Genomic DNA, 27,028 nt, shown 5'->3' with positions numbered 1-27,028 from the left:
AGGTGGAGTGGTGGACTCTTGTTCTGACCTTGATCATTATCTTTGATGCTTCAGGCACTTTTAGCATCCTCCCAAAAATGGTAAAGATATGTCATTCAAGTGGCAAGTTCCAGAATGGAGTCCTCGGACTGCCAGCTCCAGCACTGTGCTTTTGCTGAGAAGCATTAACACAGGTGGGAATTCTTTGCACACAAACATGAAAAATGTCTAAACCTTTACAACCAACGTTTATTTTTCAGTAAATTACCTTGGCTAGGATATTGATTCACACCACAGCACACTCTACCGCCCGTGTTAAACCACCTCCAGTAGAATCAGTAAAATCAGTAGAATCTGTCACTGCACCCGTTTCTATGAATTTTTAAACTGTTGTGAATTGTTCTGTTACCAGCTAGTGTGTGAATGAGTTTCCTGGCCTGGTCCATAAAGCTCACACTGCACAAGTAAGCCATCTCCTCTTCACAGCCCCTTTCTTCAGCCTTCCCCGGAAGCACCTTCCGCTTCCGCTTCCGCTTCTGGTTCTGGTTCTGGTTCTACTTCTACTTCTGCTTCTGCTTCTGCTTCTGCTTCTGCTTCTGCTTCTGCTTCTACATCACCAGTGTCCTCCACGACAGGGTTGTCATCGTCAGCGACTGGCTCGTTGGCATTGTCCCCAGCGACGTCTGTCTCAGTGGGATCAGCTGTCGGAGCCTCCGACTCGGCAACATCTGCCGCAGGTGCTTCTGCCTCTTTGGCATCCGCGGTGTGGGCTGAAATCACATTGGTATCTGTCTCAAGGCCCTCTGTGGCTGGGGTAGCACCCTCTGTCTCGGGAGCCTCGGAATCCGGCACCTTTGCCTCTTCAACGGCAGCCTTTGCCACTTCTTCAAGTTTTTCTTCTGCCTCCTTTGATACTTCAGACTGAAAGGCTGGAAAGGTAAATTGAGGCAGCTCAAGTTAAAATACTGTAGGAGGGAATTTTGTACTATGTCCGTAGCCTATATCTGACTTTACTCAGATAGGCACAGACACAAAATAAAACAGCTCATAGATCTGTCCATCGATCAAGTCGGTTTATTAAAGGCCTTTGCGATATACTTTGGGAAACAGTGTGAGCAAGCCCAAACTGCTTCAATAAACTATAGTAACCACAACATTTTTATATCCTCATGGCACAATGGTTACTGGTGGTGTAAAAATAAATCATTAATCAATGTCTTTGTAATCTTCCATCTTTGTCTTGCTCCTGAGTTAACTTTAACCTTACGTTTCCTGTTGTTTTGAAATTCTCCCTCCCACATATCTAATAAGTAGATAACATAAATGTCAAGATTCTACCGGCTGGATGGGGTCCCCTCATTAAAGAGATGGTTTATTAACCTTCAGGAGACTTGCCTGTTAAACACAGTGATGAAGAGCAGCTGTAATATCAAGGTTGCAATGGAGAAGCACCTAGACAGAACTGCGAACGACTATGCCCCCTCAGTAGATAAGGAAGCCTGTTTTTCAGCAGAGTGTTTCAGCTTTGCTTTTCTGACTACATTCTTGGCCATTTTGGCCATCAGGCTTCCCCAGTCGGTGAGCTCTAGGGTTTAACCATATTATAACCTACTCATCTTCCTTATAATTCTCAAAATTCCCAACAACAAATACTGTTGATGGTTTGTAGTGATGTTTAACACGTGTCTCCCTCTGTACATAGTGGGATTCAGGAACTCTATCGATACCCTGCTTTAACAAGTTTGTTAGCAGGTCGCACTGAGGATAATGTGAGGCCAACCTTCTTTCCCACTGTCACCAGACTCTTAAGTTTATCATTGAGTTTATCTTGAACTCTATCATAAGCGAAGGTTGTATTACCGATCTCCCAATGAACTTTGTTGTGATCCTAACTCAACGAGTCAGGCAGAATCTCTGGAGAAAAGGAATAGGTGAAGTTTCAGTTCAAGACCCTTCTTCAGACGTGGTATGAAGAAGGGTCTCGATACAAAAAGTCACCCGTTCCTTCTCTCCAGAGATGCTGCCCATCCCGCTGTGTTACTCCAGCACTTTGTGTCAATCTTTGGTGTAAACCAGCATCTGCAGTTCCTACCTACACACTTTGTTGTGGCCCATGCACTTTCTCTGTGCCGTAACATTCTGCCCTCAGTTTCCTTTCACTCTTTGTTCCACCTAACCCTGCTTCACAATGTCTGAAAAAGACTGCTGTTAAATTGGCCACTATCCCAAACACATTTCATAGTTGAGGCAGGAAAATAAAGATAAATAAATTGCCTATTGCAAAAATCAATATGCTTCACATCCAGTGTAGGAAAGAACTGCAGATGCTGGTTGAAATCGAAGATCAACACAAAATGCTGGAGTAACTCAGCACGACAGGCAGCATCTCTGGAGAGAAGGAATGGGTGACATTTCGGGTCAGACTTTGGGTCTGAAGAAGGGTCTCGACCGAAACGACACCCATCCCTTCTCTCCGGAGATGCAGCCTGTCCCGCTGCGTTACTCCAGCATTTTGTGTCTACCTTCAAAGACCTGCTCCACTCACTGCCATCAGAGATTATCTACAAAATGAGGACAAGAGCCTGGCCAGAGAGAAGCCTGGAACTGGAGAGTTTACTATGCTTCAGCTCAGCAAACTTGGTCACCGCATCAGCATTAGAACAGCACAGGGTATGTGTAAACATCATTCAATGGGTGGCTGGTAGCACCCTCTGACTACGTGACTTTGATCTGGATGTTACTGTCCACTTTCAAGAATTGTCAAAATATCAATGAATTGGCTTGGAGCATAGAACAGAACAGCACAGGAATAGGCCCTTCAGCCCACAATGTCCGTGCCGAACATGACACCAAGTTAAACTAATCTCCTCTGCCTGCACGTGATCCATATCCCTCCATCCCTGCATATCCATGTGCCTGTCAAAAAGCCACTTAAACACCACTGTGAAGACTGTGAGCAATAGCACAGACAATGAGTCAAATATCCTTCACATTCAATGAAAGTGATTTATTTACGGGCACCACCGCTGCTGTGCTTGCCTCCTCCACCACCCCAACATGGCGTTCCAGGTCCCCACCCCCCTCTGTGGGGGACCGCTGTGCCTGCCCCCTCCACCACCACAACATGGCGTTCCAGGTCCAGGTCCCCACCCCCCTCTGTGGGGGACCGCTGTGCCTGCCCCCTCCATCACCCCAACATGGCGTTCCAGGTCCAGGCCCCCACCCCCCTCTGTGTAAAAAACAACTTGCCCCACACATCTCCTTTAAACTTTGTCCCCTTCACCTTAAGTTAAAGCTTAACATTTTTACCCTGGGGAAAAAAGTAATGACTTCTAGCAAGTCTCCCTCAGCCTCTGAAATTCCAGAGAACCAATCTAAATGTGCCCTCTGCTTACAGTTGATGCCCTCTAATTCAGGCAGCATCCTGGTGAACATCTTCTGCACCCTCTGCAAAGCCTCCACATCCATCCAGTCATGGGGCGACCAGAACTGCACACAATACTCCAAATAAGGTGGAATCAAAGTCCTATGACTTTAGTGTTTGCTTAGATCCATAGTGTGTAAGAAGGAACTGCAGACGCTGGGTTAAACCAAAGATACAGACACAAAACGCTGGAGTAACTCAGCAGAGCAGCAGGCAACTCTGGAGAGAAGGAATGGGTGACGTTACGGGTCGAGACCCTTCTTCAGACTGAAACGTCACCTATTCCTTCTCTCCAGAGATACTGCCTGTCCCGCTGAGTTACTCTAGCTTTTTGTGTCTATCTTAGTTCCATAGTATTCTGCAAACCATTTGTTTCAACTATGTAGGAAATGTGAAGTGTCTCCATTTGCTACTTTGATATCTGCACATAAAGTATATTCCAAAATAGGGCAATTTATTCACAGGCAAGTTTTGACTTTATGGCTTTAAGACCTAAGCTCTTAATACCTTGCTCTGCCTGCTCGAAAGTGAGACTGGGCCTGTAAATAAATTAGTTTCATTGAATGTGAAGGATATTTGGCTCATTGTCTGTGTTATTGCTCAGTCTTCATAATTCTCCTCCCACTGTTATTCATCTCTCTTATTCTGAACCTCTTACTCCTTTGTCCCATGTGTGTTTATCGAGCAATGCATCTCCACACCACAGCCAATCCCCGTGGGAGCAATGTGTAGGAAGGAACTGCAGATGCTGGTTTAAATCGATGGCAGACACAAAATGCTGGAGTAACTCAGCGGGACAGGCAGCATCTCTGGAGAGAAGGAATGGCCTGTTTCCTTTATCAACGTTACTTTTTCGCTTATATTCCAATCTATTTGGAATCCGTCAGGACAAATCTTTTGTTTGTTTGTTTGTTTTTATGTCTTGTTTGCTTTGTAAAGCGTCTTTGAGTATCTTGAAAAGTGCTATATAAAATAAATGTATTATTATTATTATTATTATTATATCTCTCTACATCACTGTATATATCTCTCGTTTCCCTTTCCTCTGACCCTCAGACTGAAGAAGGGTCGAGACCCGAAACGTCACCCATTCCCTCTCTCCAGAGATGCTGCCTGTCCCTCCGAGTTACTCCAGCATTTTGTGTCTACCTGTGGAAGCAAGTTCCGTGCTCTCACTGTCTAAATTAAGGTGTCTTCCTAAATTTACTCATGGATTTTATGCGGCTACATAAAATGTACGTAGGTGAAGACTCACATGGTGCATACTTGGTCAACCCCGAGATCTTCTCTGCCTTCCACTTCAGGACGGTCATAGTTACAGCTTCTTCCTCCTCTACCTCTTCTTCAGTCTTGTCCTGTTGCAGAGAGAATGGTTTGTGTAACATCCCACACTTTGTAATATGTATCCAGAACTCTGCTGTTGTATTGTATGGCACAGTAACTACAATTCATGGAGCACTCAACCGTGGATGGTCTAGGTTCCCTCCCAGTTTGATACTCTCTCCATTCCAGGTTTCACCCCCATCATGATCTGAATATTTATTCTGACCCTGCTTTCACATACACTCCCCACCATCACCATAAGTTCTAGGAGTAGAATTAGGCCATTCGGCCCATCGTCTACGCCGTCATTCAATCATGCCTGATCTATCTTTCCCTTTCAACCCCATTCTCCTGCCTTCTCCCCATAACCCCTGACACCCGTAGTTATCAGGAATCTATCAATCTCTGCCTTAAAAATATTCATTGACTTGGCCTCCACAGCCCACTATGGCAAAGAATTCCACAGATTCACCACTGACTAAAGAAATTCCACCTCATCTCCTTTCTAAAGGTACACCCCTTCTGAGGCTACTGCCTCTGGTCCAAGACTCTCCCATTAGTGGAAACATACAATTGACCTTTCACTATTAAGATTCAATGAGGTCCCCCTCATCCTTAACTCCAGGTTGTAACCAGGTTGAAATGATTCACTTTCTGGGATCTGGGCCTTGCTAATTGGCTTGAGGAAAGGTAGTGGTGAGAAACATAGAAACATAGAAAATAGGTGCAGGAGTAGGCCATTCGGCCCTTCGAGCCTGCACCGCCATTCAATATGATCATGGCTGATCATTCAGCTCAGTAGCCTGTACCTGCATTCTCTCCATACCCCCTGAGCAAAAAGGGCCACATCTAACTCCCTCTTAAATATAGCCAATGAACTGGCCTCAACTACCTTCTGTGGCAGAGAATTCCACAGACTCACCACTCTCTGTGTGAAGAAATGTTTTCTCATCTCGGTCCTAAAAGACTTCCCCCTTATCCTTAAGCTGTGACCCCTGGTTCTGGACTCCCCCAACATCGGGAACAATCTTCCCGCATCTAGCCTCTCCAAACCCTTAAAAATTTTATATGTTTCTATAAGATCCCCCCTCAGTCTTCTAAATTCCAGCGAGTACAAGCCCAGTCTATCCAGTCTTTCCTCATATGTAAGTCCCGCCATCCCAGGGATCAATCTGGTGAACCTTCTCTGTACTCCCTCTAAGGCAAGAACGTCTTTCCTCAGGTTAGGAGACCAAAACTGCACACAATACTCCAGGTGCGGTCTCACCAAGGCCCTGTACAACTGCAGCAGAACCTCCCTGCTTCTAAACTCAAATCCTCTTGCTATGAATGCCAACATACCATTCGCTTTCTTCACTGCCTGCTGCACCTGCATGCTTGCTTTCAATGACTGGTAAACCATGACACCCAGGTCACGTTGCACCTCCCCTTCTCCCAATCGGTCACCATTCAGGTAATACTCTGCTTTCCTGTTCTTGCCGCCAAAGTGGATAACCTCATATTTATCCACATTATATTGCATCTGCCATGCATTTGCCCACTCGCCTAATCTATCCAAGTCACTCTGCAGCCTCCTAGCATCCTCCTCGCAGCTAACACTGCCACCCAGCTTCGTGTCATCCGCAAACCTAGTGAGCCACCTTCTTAACCGATGGTCTTGCCCTCATGGAGATTTAGATTTTAGACTTTAGAGATACAGCGCAGAAACAGGCCGATCAGTCCACCAAGTCCACGCCAACCAGCAATTAACACTAACATTAACACTATCCTACACACGAGGGACAATTTTCAATTTTACCGAAGCCAATTAACCTACAAACCTGCAGGTCTTTGCAGTGTGGGTGGAAACAGGAGCTCCCAGAAAACCCCTCTGGTCTCTCCCGCGTACAAACTCCGTACAGACAGCACCCGTAGTCAGGATTGAACCCAGGTCTCTGACGGTGTAAGGCAGCAGCGCTACCTACCGCTGCACCACTGTGCTGCCCCAGAGATAGGGATGTTTTTGGAGCCAGCTCTTCCTCAAGCTAAACACAAAGTGCTGGAGGAACTCGGCAGGTCAGGCAGCATCCCTAGAAGGAATGGATAGGTGGCGTTTTGGGTTGGAAACCTTCTTCAGACGTTGACAGCTCATTGTCAAGTCATTGGTGACACCACACTATTGGAAGGATGTTGGATAGAGTGCAGAATGGCCAGGACTGGATGAGTGAGCTTGAGTTTTCGGGAGAAGGACGGATAGGCTGGGAGTTTTTCTTTGGACATTGGAGGCTGAGGGGTGGCCTCATTGAGGTGTACAAGATCATGAGGCATGGATAAAATGAACACTCACAGTCTTCTTCCCCAGAGTAGAGGATTCTAAAACTAGAGGGTATAAAAGAAATCCCAAAATTGAATACCGACAGAAGCATTCTGCTCCCAGTGAATTAGATGTTTATAAATACATAGATGAACAAGCAAAATGATGGGAATACCAGAAATCTGAAATAAATACAGAGAATGCTGAAAATTCAACATCAGTGGGGAGATAAATAGGGTTAACGTTCCAGGTGATAACTTTTCTATTAAAGGTAGCCACAAAATGCTGGAGTAACTCAGCGGGTCAGGCAGCATCTCGGGAGAGAAGGAATGGATGACGTTTTGGGTTGAGATCTTCTGAAGTTAGAAATGTCAATGTTCATACCACTGCGGTGTCAACTGCCCAAGCGAAATATGAGGTGCTGTTCCTCTTTTCTATTAAAGTTCTATACAGACATTGAAGTGCCTTGAGAAAACCACAAAGTGCTGGAGGAACTCAGTGGGTCAGGCAGCATCTATGGAGGGGACGGACAGACGACGTGTTGGAGGAACCACAACATTATCTGTCCTGTTGTAATCATCGATAATCCTTCATTGCCCACTAAACCACCAATTTTAGTGTCATCTGTAAACTTACCAACCTTGCCACATACATTCATATCCAAAATCATTAATATAAATAATAAACAGTTTAGTGCGGTGCCGAATTCAGTGTGGATCCTGCCAGCCCTGCTCCCTATTCTACGAGGAATGGAAAGCTCAAAGCCATAACTCAAACAAGTCAACATTTATCACAATGTTATTCCTGTCATTGCTGCCAGGCCAATTATCTGGTTTTGTGTGTTTATAGACAATAGACAATAGACAATAGGTGCAGGAGAAGGCCATTCAGCCCTTCGAGCCAGCACCGCCATTCAATGCGATCATGGCTGATCACTCTCAATCAGCACCCCGTTCCTGCCTTCTCCCCATACCCCCTCACTCCGCTATCCTTAAGAGCTCCATCCAGCTCTCTCTTGAAAGCATCCAACGAACTGGCCTCCACTGCCTTCTGAGGCAGAGAATTTCACACCTTCACCACTCTCTGACTGAAAAAGTTCTTCCTCATCTCCGTTCTAAATGGCCTACCCCTTATTCTTAAACTGTGGCCCCTTGTTCTGGACTACCCCAACATTGGGAACATGTTTCCTGCCTCTAATGTGTCCAATCCCCTAATTATCTTATATGTTTCAATAAGATCCCCCCTCATCCTTCTAAATTCCAGTGTATACAAGCCTAATTGCTCCAGCCTTTCAACATACGACAGTCCCGCCATTCCGGGAATTAACCGAGTGAACCTACGCTGCACGCCCTCAATAGCAAGAATATCCTTCCTCAAATTTGGAGACCAAAACTGCACACAGTACTCCAGGTGCGGTCTCACCAGGGCCCGGTACAACTGTAGAAGGACCTCTTTGCTCCTATACTCAACTCCTCTTGTTATGAAGGCCAACATTCCATTGGCTTTCTTCACTGCCTGCTGTACCTGCATGCTTCCTTTCAGTGACTGATGCACTAGGACACCCAGATCTCGTTGAACATCCCCTCTTCCTAACTTGACACCATTCAGATAATAATCTGCCTTTCTATTCTTACTTCCAAAGTGAATAACCTCACACTTATCTTCATTAAACTGCATCTGCCATGTATCCGCCCACTCACACAACCTGTCCAAGTCACCCTGCAGCCTTATTGCATCTTCCTCACAATTCACACTACCCCCCAGCTTAGTATCATCTGCAAATTTGCTAATGGTACTTTTAATCCCTTCATCTAAGTCATTAATATATATCGTAAATAGCTGGGGTCCCAGCACCGAACCTTGAGGTACCCCACTGGTCACTGCCTGCCATTCCGAAAGGGACCCATTTATCCCCACTCTTTGCTTTCTGTCTGTCAACCAATTTTCTATCCATGTCAGTACCCTACCCCCAATACCATGTGCTCTAATTTTGCCCACCAATCTCCTATGTGGGACCTTGTCGAAGGCTTTCTGAAAGTCGAGGTACACCACATCCACTGACTCTCCCCTGTCAATTTTCCTAGTTACATCCTCAAAAAATTCGAGTAGATTTGTCAAGCATGATTTCCCCTTCGTAAATCCATGCTGACTCGGAATGATCCTGTTACTGCTATCCAAATGCTCAGCAATTTCGTCTTTTATAATTGACTCCAGCATCTTCCCCACCACTGATGTCAGACTAACTGGTCTATAATTACCCGTTTTCTCTCTCCCTCCTTTCTTAAAAAGTGGGATAACATTTGCTATCCTCCAATCCACAGGAACTGATCCTGAATCTATAGAACATTGAAAAATGATCTCCAATGCTTCCACTATTTCTAGAGCCACCTCCTTAAGTACCCTGGGATGCAGACCATCAGGCCCTGGGGATTTATCAGCCTTCAGTCCCATCAGTCTACCCAAAACCATTTCCTGCCTAATGTGGATTTCCTTCAGTTCCTCCATCACCCTAGGTTCTCCGGCCCCTAGAACATTTGGGAGATTGTGTGTATCTTCCTCAGTGAAGACAGATCCAAAGTAACGGTTTAACTCGTCTGCCATTTCTTTGTTCCCCATAATAAATTCCCCTGCTTCTGTCTTCAAGGGACCCACATTTGCCTTGACTATTTTTTTCCTCTTCACGTACCTAAAAAAACTTTTGCTATCCTCCTTTATATTATTGGCTAGTTTACCCTCGTACCTCATCTTTTCTCCCCGTATTACCTTTTTAATTAACTTTTGTTGCTCTTTAAGAGAGTCCCAATCCTCTGTCTTCCCACTCTTCTTTGCTATGTTATACTTCCTCTCCTTAATTTTTATGCTGTCCTTGACTTCCCTTGTCAGCCACAGGTGTCTCTTACTCCCCTTAGAGTCTTTCTGCCTCTTTGGGATAAATTGATCCTGCAACCTCTGCATTATTTCCAGGAATACCTGCCATTGCTGTTCTACTGTCTTCCCTGCTAGGGCCTCCTTCCAGTCCATTTTGGCCAGCTCTGCCTCATGCCTCTGTAATCCCCTTTGCTTTTGCTATACTGTAATACTTGTGAATGATTTGATTCCCTGATTCACGATAGTATATTCCTGAAGAACCTGATTACTTAGATGACCACAAGTTACAAATGCATCTCCTGGGACAGGTTTTAATCATAGTTGCCGTAACATCCTGCCACGGAATGTTATCACTGGGATTTACCTGTTCTATCTGAATATATTCACCATGCTGTTCACATCCAAAGTCAAAGACGTATTTTCCACGACCTGTGGGCTGCAGAAATATGGAAAGAGATATCTTAGCCAAATTCAAAATGGCAGAAATATTTCAGCATAGGTTTGGTTATTTAACCCAACTGGTCCAAGCTCGCTCCCATTCCTTTGCATCCTGACATGACCTTCTCCATCATTGTCTCCTTCTCCTACACCCTCTGAGCCGTTAAATTTTGAGGAAGGACATTCTTGCTATTGAGGGCGTGCAGCGTAGGTTCACAAGGTTAATTCCCGGGATGGCAGGACTGTTGTATGTTGAAAGACTGGAGCGACTAGGCTTGTATACGCTGGAATTTAGAAGGATGAGAGGGGACCTTATTGAAACATAAGATTATGAAGGGATTGGACATGTTAGAGGTAGGAAACATGTTCCCAATGTTGGGGGAGTCCAGAACCAGGGGCCACAGTTTAAGCATAAGGGGTAGGCCATTTAGAACAGAGATGAGGAAAAACTTTTTCAGTCAGAGAGTTGTAAATCTGTGGAATTCTCTGCCTCAGAAGGCAGTGGAAGCCAATTCTCTGGATGCTTTCAAGAGAGAGCTAGATAGAGGATAACGGAGTCAAGGGATATAGGGAGAAGGCAGGAACGGGGTACTGATTGTGATCTCATATGGAAGTGAAACAATAATGCCCATAAATTCCACTGTGAAGGGGGAGGGAGAGCAGCCATGATCACATTGAATGGCGGTGCTGGCTCGAAGGGCTGAATGGCCTACTCCCGCACCTATTGTCTAATGTCTATTGTCTATTATCTAAATGGGGTGCTCTGCTGCTGGTCTCAGCCATTCCATATCGGAACAAGTTCCATATTGTCACTGCTGCCTGGGTTAAGAAAGTTCTCCTGAACCCACTCATGGATTTACTATTTCTGACATGCATCTAAGAGGAAGGAGCAGTGCAGGAGTCATGAACCATGGCTGCTCTCCCTCCCCCTTCACAATGGAAGTTATGGGCATTATTGTTTCACTTCCATATGAGATGCACCACCTGTGGAACCACATTTCCCATCGACCATCAGATGGTGGTTAAACCCAACTGATGAATTATGTTTAACCTTTGCAATAGTTTTAAGAAGCATATTTACACAGATCCTTTTGAAGATCAATGCACTTCCACAGATATACATCTGTTAGAAAGCTTAGATCCCAAGACCATGGCCAATTCCGAGCCTCGCTGGTGATAGGCCTTTGGTACAAAGCCTCAATTATGTTGCTCAGATTTGTCCATGTTCAGGAAGTAAACCTCTGGCCTCGTTCCAAATCGGTTTGATAAGTAACCAGGAGAGGAAGCAACAGACTAGGGCGGCACGATGGCGCAGCGATGGAGTTGCTGCCTTACAGCGCTTGCAGCGCTAGAGACCCAGGTTCAATCCCGATTATGGGGACTGTCTGTACGGGGTCTGTACACACGTGACCTGCGTGGGCCAAAGGGTCTGTTTCTGTGCTGTATCTCTAAACTAAACTAAACTAATTGTACAGGCTCCAAGTTCATTGTTTTATGTACGCAAGGGATCTAAGTGCAGAGTTTCATGTAAACAGGCGTCTTACATATTGCTTCAATAGACAATAGGTGCAGGAGGAGGCCATTCGGCCCTTCAAGCCAGCACCGCCATTCAATGTGATCATGGCTGATCATTGTCAATCAGTACCCCGTTCCTGCCTTCTCCCCATACCCCCTGACTCCGCTATCCTTAAGAGCTCTATCTAGCTCTCTCTTGAATGTACACAGGCTCTGGTTATTGTTGTGATATTGCTGGGACTACTTTGTGTATCCAAGAACTACTTTGTATGGCTGTGTATATAAGTGATGGGTATGATTAGGCGGTCACTCTGGATGCAGGTGGCCACGGAATAAACAGCCTGGAGTTGAGCTCCACCATGATAACATCTTAAACATGTGTACTCGTGGTCCTTCCAGAGTCACAACAAAGGTACAACAAGTACCGGACCACGAAGTACAACATGGTGGCAGCGGCTTGGTGTTTCGCCTAGGGAGGGAATGAAGCATGCCCGAGCAGAAAAGGTTAAAAAGAAAAAAAAAGAAGAAGAAAAAAAGCCCTGAAGGGAAACAAAACAAAAGAAAAGTTTCCAGCTTGGTACGGGACGTTTGGAGTGTATCCCGACAGGGCCAGTGTGAGTTGGTATAGTTACCTGCTCAGTAGTCGGCGCCGAGTTGCCGACGTGACGCTGCAAGCTGCTGGGGGCGGTGCGTGTAGGCCCACGTCGCGCCCCAGCACCTGTGTAGGCCCGAGATTAGAAGCCTGCGACTGCTTCGCGGGGGGAAGACCGGGAGACCCGACACACACGGAGATGTGCGGTGACCGGGGAAGACCGGGAGACCCGACACCCACGGAGGTGTGCGGTGACCGGGGAAGACCGACACCCGCGGAGGTGTGCGGCGACCGGAGGAGACCGGGAGACCCGACACCCACGGAGGTGTGCGGTGACCGGGGAAGACCGACACCCGCGGAGGTGTGCGGCGACCGGGAGACCCGACACCCACGGAGGTGTGCGGTGACCGGGAAAGACCGGGAGACCCGACACCCACGGAGGTGTGTGGCGACCGGGGAAGACCGACACCCACGGAGGTGTGCGGTGACCGGGGAAGACCGACACCCACGGAGGTGTGCGGCGACCGGGAGAGCCCTGGAGGAGACCGACACCCACAGAAGTGTGCGGCGACCGGGAGAGCCCCGGGGGAGGCTGACACCCATGGAGGTGTGCGGCGACCGGGAGAGCCCCGGAGGAGACCGACACCCACGGAGGTGTGCGGCGACCGGAGGGGGTCGGCGACCGGAGGGACCGACCACCCGCGGAGGTGCAGCGGCCGGTAAGGCCGAGGCACTGCGTACTTACCCAGGCGCGTCGACCGGAGAGTCGGGAGGCCCTGGGCCCGAGGCAGCGGGCAGCGCGTTCGAATTTGAGCGGCAGCAGCCGGGAGCGCCTGTGGGCGGGGCCGGGGAGCACCTGTGGGCGGGGCCAGCGGCAGCGCGTTCGAAAAGTTGAGCGACAGCTGCCGGGGAGCACCTGTGGGCGGGGCCAGAGCGCACTGCAGAGGAGGCGCGATCGCACCGTGATTACAGCAGTGGGAGCCCAGCAGTGGGAGCCCAGCAGTGCCAGCCCAGCAGTGCCAGCCCAGCAGTGGGAGCCCAGCAGTTGGAGCCCAGCAGTGGGAGCACAGCAGTGGGAGGCCAGCAGTGGCAGGCAAATCATGGTGGTGGAGCATCTAGAGTCTACACTACATTTGATCTACACAATACGTCTTCTTGAGGGGAAGATATGGAACAAAATGAATATTTTGTGTTTAATGACCTGTGTAGTGATCTGTGTACTGAAAGCTTAATGTATTATATTTGATGCTTTTGTATAAATGTATATATCTGTAGAGTGACCACACGGAGTGAGTGACCACCCGGAGATGAGTGACCACCCGGAGATGAGTGACCACCCGGCGATGGGTGAAATTCCGCAGAGGAGTGACCACCATGATGGCGAAAAAAGCAATTGTGTTTAATTGTGTTTAGTTGTGTTATTGGTTTTGTTTGCAAATAGCAATGGTGTTTTGGTTTTGTTTGTTAAATATATTTTAGCCCTCGAATGGTAAAGAAAACAATTTTATATAAGACAAGGGGGATGTTGTGATATTGCTGGGACTACTTTGTGTATCCAAGAACTACTTTGTATGGCTGTGTATATAAGTGATGGGTGTGATTAGGCGGTCACTCTGGATGCAGGTGGCCACGGAATAAACAGCCTGGAGTTGAGCTCCAGCAATGTAACCTTTTACACAAGTGTACTTGTGGTCCTTCCAGAGTCATTAAAGGTACAACAGGTACCGGACCACGAAGTACAACAATTATGGGTTCCACTCCCTGGGACAAGGCTCGTGGCATGTGGGCACAAGCCTGATGAATATTGCACAGTACTCTGCACAGGTACATTCACTCCAGCTTCCTTGTACAGTACACCATCTCTTCATAGCTTCACACGCAGAGTCTGCAGGCGCACCTGCTTACGCAGGTGAGAAAGTACACGTACCCCTGGGACTGCCATGTGGTGAGGTGAGATGCAACATGGCCCAGGTACGTGGCAAGGCATGGTACTTACGTTGTTATTCAGAAAAGTGCCCTGGTATCGGTGATTGAGGTGAATTAGCTCTCCAGCCTCTACTTGTTTTCCATGAACCCAGTTTCCAACGTATTTCGATCCTGTAATGATATACACGTAGGTCCCCCCACCGTGTCTGGTAAGAAACACACAATTGGCATGCTTAGATAGTCTTGAAGGGCTGACTTAGGGATGACAAATCTTGCATAGTCTTTATTTACTCTGTTATATTTCTATGGGTCATTGAGAATGTTATCGGTTTTAAATATTTATTTTTATTGAAGGAAAGATACAATACGAAAGACGTAATGCATTACATTCTCCTCTATTTTGTTTTTTATATATAACAACAAAAATAACCCTCACCTACCCTCCCTGGACACCCCTTTGCAGCTTATGTGTTCACAATACATCATATCACAAATGCAAATGCACAATTTGACAGCAAAACCTCTCCATTCTTCCAAGGCGCAGGCCCATACATATCTACAACATGTCAGGTGGTTCAGGATACACTCATTCATTATGCATCAGCCATCCTGTGAGGTAATCGGCAATTGTGTAAACAAAAATAAGTAAATAAATAAAAGTAAAACATAATTAAAGGCAGATCCCCAACTACAATCAAGTGCCCTCAGTCAGTGGGTAGTTCTTTTAGATTCTCAAAGTATGACAGAAAAGGTTCCCATTTTGAATAAAACTTTTTCACAGACCCCCTCAGTGTAAATTTGATCTTTTCTAGTTTTAGAAAAAACATTACGTCCTCTAGCCAAGCGGCAGCAGATGGAGGAGTTGTAGATTTCCAGACCAGCAAAATTCTCCTACGGGCCAAAAGTGATGTGAATGCAATGATGTCAGATTGGTTCGCATTTAAACCCAAAGTTCCATCTGTTACGCCGAATACAGCTACAAGTGGGCAAAACCTCACTGTCACCCCAAGGACTTCACTGATGGTTTTAAAAACCACTGTCCAGTCGTCACCAAGTTTGGGGCAGGACCAGAATGCGTGAGCTAGATTGGCTGGAGAGGAGCATCTGTCACAGCCAGCGTCTGTCCCCGGATATATGTCAGCAAGCCTGGCTTTGCTTAAATGAACCCTGAGTAAAACTTTAAATTGTATGAGCCCCAATCTTGCACATGATGGCGAGGAATGGACTCTTTTCAGTGCTTCTGTCCAGCATTCCTCAGACAGATCCATACCAAGGTCATCCTCCCACCTAGTTTTAATTTTGTTCAGGTTTTGATCCCCTAAAGACATCAATTGAGAATATAATTTATTCACAAAATGCTGGAGTAACTCAGCAGATCAGGCAGCATCTCGGGAGAGAAGGAATGGGTGACATTTTGGGTCGAGACCCTTCTTCAGAATATAATACAGAGATCAGTCCTTTATTTGCAAAGGTAAGAGTGAGTTTATCCAACACTGTGACAGACGGGAGATCAGGAAAAGAAGGGAATTTTTTCATGGCAAAGTGGCGGATCTGAAGATATTTAAAGAAATGATTATGTGGGAGGCCATATTTTCTGCACAGGTTATCAAACCTATCAAATATGTTGTCAGTGTATAAATCCTTAATGCACTTAAGACCATTCAAACCCCATTATCTAAAGGCTGAATCAAGTGTAGAGGGGTGGAATAAATGGTTACTGTGAACGGGACCCAGAACTGAAGCTGATGTGAACTTTTAGTGACAGCGAAATTGATTAACAATTTTGAGGGTGGATAGTACGACATTGAGAATGTTATCGGTTTTATTTTAGTTTTATAAGCACACCAACATCATTCACAAAGTGACTTAGGGAATTTCCCAGTAGGTGGCAGTCCCATTCCAAGTTGCAAGCTCCCGAGTCCAATCTCCAACCTGTGTTCATGTCAAATGACAAGGACATAACTGGGGGCATTATTTATATAAACCTGTGTAAGTATTTGATAAAGTTGATCAAAGCTTATTTGCTAAAGGTGTACTTATGAAAGCGAAGGCAAGTTGCGGAGTGAAGGAATTGTGTTGTTGCGAGTACATAGTTAAGCAGCCTCAGACTTGATTAGTATTTGGATGGGAGATGACTTGACAATAGAGTCACAGAATCATAGAGATTTACAGCACAGGACCAGGCCCTTCGGCCCATCAAGTGCGTGCCTGCCGTTGACCACCCATTTACACTAATCTTACATCAATCACATTTTATTCTCTCCAAATTCTCCCAACCCAGATCCAATCACTCACCGACAAACTAGGGGTTTCTTACAGCAACCAATTAACCTCCCAACCTGCACAACTTTGAGATGTAGGAGGAAATTGGGGTACCAGGCAGAATCCACACAGAAAGCACCACTCAGTCACAGGGAGAATGTACAAACTCCGTCCAGGCAGCACCTGTAGTTAGGAACGAAGCCGGGTCACTGGCACCAGCAATTCAACCGGTGTGCCACTGTGTTGCACAACTATTGGGACAACTATTCATATTTGTAGACAACTTACAGTGCCCTCCATAATTTTTGGGACAAAGACCCATCATTTATTTATTTGCCTCTGTACTCCACAATTTGAGACTTGTAATAGAAAAACTCACACGTGGTTAAAGTGCACATTGTCAGATTTTAATAAAGGCCATTTTGATACATTTTGCTTTCACCATGTAGAAATTACAGCTGTGTTGTCTCAAATTGTGGAGTACAGAGGCAAATAAATAAATGATGGGTCTTTGTCCCAAACATTACGGAGGGCACTGTAGATAATAGGCTAGTATAGTTGGCAATATAGTTGCCATTCTAAACACAATTCATGGAAACATTAAATTAGAGAGATATTACTAGATTCACTAATGAGAACATGTGGGAAATGAATTTCAGGCAGGCAGAATGAAATCATTATTTTTTGTAATGGTGTGGCAACCACCTCATTCCTGGCCAGCTACAAGTTACAGTGCAGACATGTATGGGACCGGTGGCAATTCTGCCAACACATGTTATCCTGCCTCTCTCAGCAGCCAATAAGAGAATGCGCAAAGATTCTTCTTCGAGTTTGATACTCGCACTCCACGACCCTGCAGGATATTGTGATGTGACTTGGGCTTACCTTTGGTGAGCAAGCCATTCGCCATTGTAAGAATCGCCATTTGGATAGAAGTAAATGCCCTCTCCATGCCTTTGATCATTTGCCCAACTTCCTGTATCATAACAGATAGAAGATAATTAGAAGGAAATTAAGCTTCAGATTCATTGGATGCATTATGATGCTGTCTTGTCACTGTGTACCTTGTGCAGCAGGAATGCAGCTCGGTCGTTGTGTGACTGGCCCTTCACTAATGTGGTTCTGTCACTGTGTTAAGTACTCCTCAATAAAACAGGAATTACCTTGATAGTGAGACTCCATCAGAATGTTACGTCAGTAAAGCACTTCTGTTTGATCTTCAGATAGTCCCTGCTTTCCCTCTCTATCCCCTCCCCCTTCCCAGTTCTCCGACCGGCGGCATGGTGGCGCAGTGGTAGAGTTGCTGCCTTACTGCGAATGCAGCGTCGGAGACTCAGGTTCGATCCTGATTACGGGTCAATCAATAGTCAATCAATAGTCATTTATTTGTCACATACACATAAATGTGTGTGAAATGAAAAATTACCCGCAGTTCAACAATAAGACCAATAAGAATAATCAATAAAAATGCAATAACACATACAATCATAACCAACACCAAACAAAAGAAACATCCATCACAGTGAGTCTCCTCCAGTCACCTCCTCACTGTGATGGAAGGCCAGAATGTCTTTTTCTCTTCCCCTGCCGTCTTCTCCCGTGGTCAGGCTGTTGGAGTTGTCACGTCGGGGCGGTCGGGGCTCCCGACATTGAAGCCCCCACCGGGTGGTGAAAATCCTGCGGTCTATTTCAGGCCGCGCCGGATGGTGAAAGGTCCGCGGCGGACCGACCCAAGCCCCACGATTCGGGGTGGGCGAAGACGCTGCCGCTGCCGGAGGTCCCGATGTCGGCCCCCACCCAGGGGCCTGCGGGCTTCCGACGTCCAGGCGGCCCGCGCCGGAGCCACTGGAGACGAGTCGCAGCCGCTCCCGCAGCATCCGAAGGCAGCTAGCGCCGCAGGTGGTGAGTCCAGGCCATGGGCTCTGCGAACCAGAGCCCAGGTGGTCCCAGGTGGTCCCAACCGGAGCCTGCCAGCTCCAGGTGCGTTCGGGAGAGACAATGTTACAGTCGTCCCCCCCCCCCACCACATAACACACAACCGCAAACACTACATCATATTTAAACTACAATTAAGACAAAAACAACAAAAAACACAAAAGACAACGGACTGCAGGCAAGCCGTAGCTGCGAGGGCAGCGCTGGCTCCTCCTCTGTATTCCAAAGACGTACATGTTTGTAGGTTAATTGACTTGGTAAATGTAAAAATTGTCCCTAGTGTGTGTAGGATAGTGTTAATGTGCGGGGATCGCTGGGCGGCGTGGACCCGGTGGGCCGAAGGGCCTGTTTCTGTGCTGTATCTCTAAATCTAAAATCTTCCTGTCTCCGACTACATTCTATCTTTGTCCAACCCCCCTTCCCTGACATCAGTCTGAAGAAGGGCCTCGACCTGAAACGTCGCCCATTCCTTCTCTCCAGAGATGCTGCCTGACCCACTGAGTTACTCCAGCACTCTGTGAAACGCCACTGATCCATGTTCTCCAGAGATGCTGCCTGACCCGCTGAGTTACTCCAGCACTCTGTGCAACATCGCCCATTCCTTCTCTCCAGAGATGCTGCCTGATCCGCTGAGTTACTCCAGCATTTTGTGTCCTGTTTGATCGACTGACCTCTCGATGGTGCAGTCTCTTTTCTGAGTGATGAGCAGACTATTGACATGGTGACCCCCTGTCATTATGTGATTGGCACCATGATACTGCAGCCACATCATGGTGTGTCTGACACCATGATAATATGACCCCTTCAGTGTGTGAAAGGGCAGCACGGTGGCGAAGAGGTACAGTTGCCACCTCAGAGCGCCAGTGACCCGGGTTCCATCCTGACCATGGGTACTGTCTGTATGGAGTTTGTATGTTCTTCCCGTGACCTGCATGGATTTTCTCCAGGATCTCCGTTTTCCTCCCACATTCGTGAGATGTATAGGTTTGTAGTTTAGTGGCTTGGTATAATTATAAATTGTCACTAGTGCGTAGGATAGTGTAAATGTGCGAAGATTGCTGGTCGGCGCGGACTCAGTGTCCAAAGGACTCTGTATCTATAAACAAAATCACAATAGTAAGACTCCGTCACTGAGTGATTGACACTTGTGATAATACAGCCCTGTTGCTGTATGACTGACAAATTGCTCAACAGCTTGACCCTATCACGGTGTAACTGACATCAAATGCAAACAGGAGCATTTGTCTCCTCTCAGCTGCCCAGCCATTTAATAACATCAAACTGATATTTCACCGTTGCACCTCTTTGCTGCTGAAATCCCTGAATTTGTTTAAAAGACAGAGATCTCCAGTTCTCCATTTTAATGGTACTCAGCAACCGTGCCTCCACAGCCCTCTTGGGCACGGGATTCCAAAGACCGATAGTCTTCTGGGTTAAGTAATTTCTTCTCATCTCTGTCCTGAATACCCAACTCCTTCTTTTGAGACTGACCCTTAATTCTAGGTGCCACAGCAAGGGAAAAGGACAGCATGGATTTTACCATTACAATGTTCCTTCCTCTGAACTCTGGAAAGTACAGCCCCGTCTACATAAATTATACTCCAATTACAAATCCCCCTTACCTGTAATCAATCTGGGGAACCTTGTATATTAAAGGATTCTTCCTCATCAATGAAGATCAGACCTGCTGTGTCACTTGGGCACTATATAATTGCAGTCAGTCATCGTTACTCTGTTACTCAAATCCTCCTGCAATTTTGGTGTTGTCTGCAAATGTACAAACCAACCCATCTACATTTATGCCCAAGTCACAGAGTCGTAGAGTGATACAGTGTGGAAACAGGCCCTTCATAGAGTCACAGAGTGATACAGTGTGGAAACAGGCCCTTCATAGAGTCACAGAGTGATACAGTGTGGAAACAGGCCCTTCATAGTCACAGAGTGATACAGTGTGGAAACAGGCCCTTCATAGAGTCACAGAGTGATACAGTGTGGAAACAGGCCCTTCATAGAGTCACAGAGTGATACAGAGTGGAAACAGGCCCTTCATAGAGTCACAGAGTGATACAGTGTGGAAACAGGCCCTTCGGCCCAACTTGCCCACACAGGCCAACAACGTGTGAGTGGGCGGATGCATGGCAGATGCAGTTTAATGTAGATAAGTGTGAGGTTATCCACTTTGGTGGTAAGAATAGGAAGGCAGATTATTATCTGAATGGTGTCAAGTTAGGAAAAAGGGACGTACAACGTGATCTGGGTGTCTTAGTGCATCAGTCACTGAAAGGAAGCATGCAGGTACAGCAGGCAGTGAAGAAAGCCAATGGAATGTTGGCCTTCATAACAAGAGGAGTTGAGTATAGGAGCAAAGAGGTCCTTCTGCAGTTGTACAGGGCCCTAGTGAGACCGCACCTGGAGTACTGTGTGCAGTTTTGGTCTCCAAATTTGAGGAAGGATATTCTTGCTATTGAGGGCGTGCAGCGTAGGTTTACTAGGTTAATTCCCAGGAATGGCGGGACTGTCATATGTTGAAAGACTGGAGCGACTAGGTTTGTATACACTGGAATTTAGAAGGATGAGAGGGGATCTTATCGAAACGTATAAAATTATTAAGGGGTTGGACACGTTAGAGGCAGGAAACATGTTCCCAATGCTGGGGGAGTCCAGAACCAGGGACCACAGTTTAAGAATATGGGGTAGGCCATTTAGAACAGAGATGAGGAAAAACTTTTTTAGTCAGAGAGTTGTGAATCTGTGGAATTCTCTGCCTCAGAGGGCAGTGGAGGCCAATTCTCTGAATACATTCAAGAGAGAGCTAGATAGAGCTCTTAAGGATAGCGGAGTCAGGGGGTATGGGGAGAAGGCAGGAACGGGGTACTGATTGAGAATGATCAGCCATGATCACATTGAATGGCGGTGCTGGCTCGAAGGGCCGAATGGCCTTCTCCTGCACCTATTTTCTATTGTCTATTGTCTATAATGTGCCATCTACACTAGTCCCACTTGCCTGCGCTTTGTCCATATCCCTCCAAACCTGTCCTATCCACGTACCCGTCTGTCTCTTAAACAATGCGATACTCCCAGCCTCAACTGCCTCCTCTGGCAGCTCATTCCATACACCCCCCACCCTTTGAGTGGAAAAGTTATCCCTCGGATTCCTATTAAATCTTTTCCCCTTCACCTTGAACCAATGTACTATGGTCCTCGATTCCTCTACTCAGGGCAAGAGACTTTGTGCATCTACCCGATCTATTCCTCTCATGATTTTTTACACTAATGTTATTTATACACATATCATTTATACACTTCACAAACGATAGAGATCCCAGCACAGATCCCTGTGGAACTCCGTGTGTAGGAAAGAACTGCAGATGCTGGTTTACATCGAAAATAGACACAAAATGCTGGAATAACTCAGCGGGACAGGCAGCATCAATGGAGTGAAGGGATGTGTGACGTTTCGGGTCGAGACCCTTCTTCAGACTGAAGATTCCGAAGAAGGGCCTCGACCCGGAACGTCACCCATTCCTTCTCTCCAGAGAGAAGCTGCCTGTCCCGCTGAGTTACTCCAGCTTGTTAGACAATAGACAATAGGTGCAGGAGTAGGCCATTCAGCCCTTCGAGCCAGCACCGCCATTCAATGCGATCATGGCTGATCACTCTCAATCAGTACCCCGTTCCTGCCTTCTCCCCATACCCCCTCACTCCGCTATCCTTAAGAGCTCTATCCAGCTCTCTCTTGAAAGCATCCAACGAACTGGCCTCCACTGCCTTCTGAGGCAGAGAATTCCACACCTTCACCACTCTCTGACTGAAAAAGTTCTTCCTCATGAGGAAGTCCGTTGGTCACAGACCTCCAGCTGGAATGACTACCATTCACCACTACCCTCTGTCTTCTATGGGTGATCCAGTTCTGAATCTATACCATGAAGAAATGCCTTACCGGTTAAATGTCTTATTCCCCAATATAAATTATTCTTGCTATGGGCCATAAGTGGCACAAATTAATTTTGACTAATCTTTTTCTTTTTACATAAAAGATCTTATGGCCCATTTTCACACATCCTGGTAGCTATTGATGGAGTAACATCTGGATTGTTCTTTTTCACTCACACATGATAACTCTGCACCAATTTAGAGCTTAGAGATACAGCGTGGAAAGAGGCCCCTTTGGCCCACCAATTCCACACCGCCTATCGTTCACCTGTGCACTAGTTCATTGTCCTACACAATAGGGGGAATTTACAGAAGCCAATTAACCGACAAATCTGCGTGGCTCTCGGATGTGGGAGAAAACCGGAGCACCCGGGGAAATCGAAAGTGGTCACAGGGAGGACGTGCAAACTCCGCACAGATATCGCCCATAGTCAGGATCGAACTCGGGTCTCATGTGAGTGTCTGAGTTCTAGATGTTGATTCTTGCTTGAGGTAAGCACGCCATGGGTATCACCCACCCTCTGGACTTCACTCATAGTCTCCAGCTTGGGCTAATGAAACACTAGACTGTCTATTGCTCTGCTGATTAATGCAGGCACAATTTATTACTCGCTGTATAATATCGCAAAAGAAACATTACCTTCATACTTAGACCCATCTGGATAAAAGAAGATTCCCTGGCCGTGTTTTTTGTTCTGCGAATACTCTCCCACATAACGTGCTCCATTCTTAAATCTGTATGTTCCCTGCAACATAAAGCGGAGTGTTAGAAATGGGGTTGCCGTTTACTGTTGGTGTGAGTGGGGTTCACCCAATGGTTTGTGAGTGGTAATGCAGGCACCATAGACCAACACTCTAAACAGTAGACTAAATCCAAATCAGGATGTGCTGTGAGCATCTGATTTGGGCGGTTGGGGTGGTGGGGGGTATTGTGTTGGAGAGGGATATAATGGGATGGAATTTGTGGCTATCTGCTGGACTTCCCTCCCATGCTGCACGGTGTCATGCTGCCTGCACTCTGCATTAAAGTGTCTGCCTGTGCTTGTGTCATATGTTAGGGTTTGTTGTGCACCTGGGGGAGGGGGGGGGGGGGGGGTCGCTGAGAACAAAGGGGGATCATTGGGGACTAAGTGGATTACTTTGTCATTTTGACGGTGCCCGCTATGTGGCGACGCTTTGCATACGTAAGACAAAGAACCTGTGGAACTGTGACATGTCACATGCGACAATAAAGTATCATTCATTGACATTAGTCACCTCAGTAGTGGTGACAGAAAGGCTCTTACCATCCCGTGTCGTTTGCCATCCTCGTACGCTCCTTCATACGTGTCCCCGTTGGGCAGGATCGCTTTACCTTGTCCGTGCCGCTTATTTTCCGCATTCCGCTCCCCTTCATATTCCTGGAGGAAGAACAACAGCAGAAGCAGGTCAAAGCAGGGGAATGCTGGCCTGCACAGGATGGGCGAGAGCATCTGAGACACATGTTTATCTGAACACAATGAGTGGGGAAGGGGACTGAGAGGAAGCAAGGGAGAGAAACCGACTGTGAGAAAGAGAGAGATAATGAACAGAAGATATAAAAATAAGAGGAGATACACAGAGAGAGAGAGAGAAAGAGAGAGAGAGACAGAGACAGAGACACAGAGAGAGAGGCACAGACAGAGACACCGACAGAGAGACGCAGACAGAGAGACACAGACAGAGAGACACAGACAGAGAGACACAGACAGAGAGACACAGACAGAGAGACACAGACAGAGAGACACAGACAGAGAGACACAGACAGAGAGAAACAGACAGAGACACAGACAGAGAGACACAGACAGAGAGACACAGACAGAGAGACACAGACAGAGACACAGACAGAGAGACACAGACAGAGACACAGACAGAGACACAGACAGAGAGACACAGACAGAGAGACACTGACAGAGAGACACAGACAGAGAGACACAGACAGAGAGACACAGACAGAGAGACACAGACAGAGAGACACAGACAGAGAGAAACAGACAGAGACACAGACAGAGAGACACAGACAGAGAGACACAGACAGAGAGACACAGACAGAGAGACACAGACAGAGAGACACAGACAGAGAGACACAGACAGAGACACAGACAGAGACACAGACAGAGAGACACAGACAGAGAGACACTGACAGAGAGACACAGACAGAGAGACACAGACAGAGACAGAGACAGAGAGAGAAAAAGAGAGAGACAGACAGAGACAGAGAGAGCGAGAGAGAGAGACAGAGACACAGACAGAGACGCAGACAGAGACGCAGACAGAGACGCAGAGAGACGCAGACAGAGAGACGCAGACAGAGACGCAGACAGAGAGACGCAGACAGAGAGACGCAGACAGAGACGCAGAGAGACGCAGACAGAGAGACGCAGACAGAGACGCAGACAGAGAGACGCAGACAGAGACGCAGACAGAGACGCAGACAGAGACGCAGACAGAGACGCAGACAGAGAGACACAGACAGAGACAGAGAGAGAGAGAGAAAGAGAGAGAGAGAGAGAGAGAGAGAGAGAGAGAGAGAGACAGACAGAGACACACAGACAGAGACAGAGACACAGACAGAGACACAAACAGAGACAGAGACAGAGAGAGAGAGCGAAAGAGAAAGAGAGAGAGAGAGAGCGAGAGAGAGAAAGGGGAGGGGGATACGGGACAAGCAGCTTCTGAATCAAAGGAGTTGGCATCTTCTGCAGGATTGGACTGGTGATGGATGCAGTCAGTGCAGATACGCTATGACCGACCACTCCACACACCACCTCCTAACTCAGTTGTCACTTTCCCACAAACCTTTAACAAATTATCCCAACACCGTACATACAAACGTTATCACACTGGCTGGGGAGAGTCCCAGTCCAAGGCAAGGCACCTGGGTTATTATACCCGTTCTGAGAAATAATGGTAGTCCTGGTATCAAGATGAGGAGGGAGAAACGTGAAGTGGTTTGGGAACAAAGCTTGGCTCAGTCTGAGGAAGGGTCTCGACCCGAAACATCACCCATTCCTTCTCTCCGGAGATGTTGCCTGACCTGCTGAGTTACTCCAGCTTTTTGTGTCTATCTTTGGTTGGGAACAGCTCCATCCAAGACTGCAAGAAATTGGTGCGAATTGTGGACGCAGCCCAGACCATCACACAAACCAACCTCTCTTCCACTGACTCCATCTACCTCACGCTGCCTCGGCAAGGCCAGCAGCCCAGACCATCACACAAACCAACCTCCCTTCCACCGACTCCATCTCCACCTCACGCTGCCTCGGCAAGGCCAGCAGCATAATCAAGGACCAGTCTCACCCCGGCTACTCCCTCTTCTCCCCTCTCCCATCGGGCAAGAGGTACAGAAGTGTGAAAACGCACACCTCCAGATTCAGGGACAGTTTCTTCCCGGCTATTATCAGGCAACTGAACCATCCCACCACAACCAGAGAGCAGTGCTGAACTACTATCTGCCTCATCAGGGACCCTTGAACTATCCTTGATCAGATTTTGCTGGCTTTACCTTGCACTAAATGTTATTCCCTTATCTATCTGTATCTGTGACTGTACACTGTAAATGGCTCGATTGTAATCATGTACTGTGTCCGCTGACTGGTTAGCACACAAAAGCTTTTCACTGTAGTACGGTACACGTGACAATAAACTGAACTGAAGGCTTTGGTGGGTGGGGAAGAGATGCTTTCATCGTCACCAGCAGAGGCAGCTTCATGAGCCACCCTACCACTAGAGTGCATTTACACCCAGGTCTGGCCTGGGCTGGGGAAATGGCTCCACACATTAGTCGGTTCCACATTCAGTCAATGAAAGATTATTGCTCCACTTCTGTGGGTTGGTCAGGCGGATCATTAACACTGAATAAACTCACCCCTAAATTAGGGGCCGTGTTCTTCTTCCATCTCCTCAGATTCGGTCATCGACATTGTGCTGCTGTCTCAGGTGTCTCTCAGATGTCCAAAACCAGTTCCCCGAGATCACACTCTTTCCAGTCACAGCCCCTCTTAAGGACTTCACTCTGTCTTCCTCTGGCCCTTTAACCACTCTATGTTATTGTTATTTATTACTCCTCCACACTATCCCTGTCTCTGCCTTCCTTTTCAAACGTGGTTGCTAATGGTTACCTGGATTTTTAACAAACTATATCCCTCTTTATGCTTTTGAGCCTTTTCCCTCACTATGTGACTACCAAGTGCACATCACCTTACATATCTTCGCTTTCCATCTCTATCCATCTATATTCAATCCCCTCAATCTGATCACCTCTATATCCCTCAGGCACTATTTTTCCAATCACTACCCTATTTCAGTTGCATGTTCTGACCATCTTTAATTTCTCACCTCTCTAACCTGCTTTGTCCTCAACTCTTTCTCTCTATCTCTCTCCTATCTCCTTTTTTCTCTCCCTGTGCTCTCTATCTTTTTCTCTCTATTGTTTATTTTACCGCTCTCCCCAGGTATGTTTATAATTCTCTAATCTTTCTGTTTCCTGATTTATATCTCTATTATCTCTCACTTATACCTC

General features: G+C 46.9%; 1 protein-coding gene across 1 annotated transcript; it reads right to left on the bottom strand.

The window, feature by feature from the left end:
* Positions 1 to 241: 241 nt before the first annotated feature.
* On the bottom strand, positions 242 to 27,022 carry LOC144598617 (uncharacterized). The gene is made up of 8 exons (XM_078408825.1): positions 26,375 to 27,022; positions 23,775 to 23,888; positions 23,129 to 23,234; positions 17,506 to 17,596; positions 14,429 to 14,564; positions 10,252 to 10,323; positions 4,659 to 4,758; positions 242 to 908 (listed from the first exon to the last, which is right to left on the bottom strand). The coding sequence occupies exons 2-8, from the start codon at positions 23,775 to 23,777 to the stop codon at positions 475 to 477; spliced, it is 942 nt and encodes a 313-aa protein (XP_078264951.1). The 5' UTR covers positions 23,778 to 23,888; positions 26,375 to 27,022; the 3' UTR covers positions 242 to 474.
* Positions 27,023 to 27,028: the final 6 nt, after the last annotated feature.

This window comes from Rhinoraja longicauda, chromosome 12 (assembly GCF_053455715.1).
Source record: "Rhinoraja longicauda isolate Sanriku21f chromosome 12, sRhiLon1.1, whole genome shotgun sequence".
Lineage (NCBI taxonomy): Eukaryota > Metazoa > Chordata > Chondrichthyes > Rajiformes > Arhynchobatidae > Rhinoraja > Rhinoraja longicauda.
This window is presented reverse-complemented; position numbering and strand designations above follow the sequence as displayed.

Coding starts and splice junctions, on each gene's coding strand:
- LOC144598617 (XM_078408825.1), bottom strand. Junction 14,565..17,505: donor GAATGGCTTGCTCACCAAAG/GTAAGCCCAAGT, acceptor GTTTCTTACCAG/ACACGGTGGGGGGACCTACG. Junction 909..4,658: donor GTTGACCAAGTATGCACCAT/GTGAGTCTTCAC, acceptor TTACCTTTCCAG/CCTTTCAGTCTGAAGTATCA.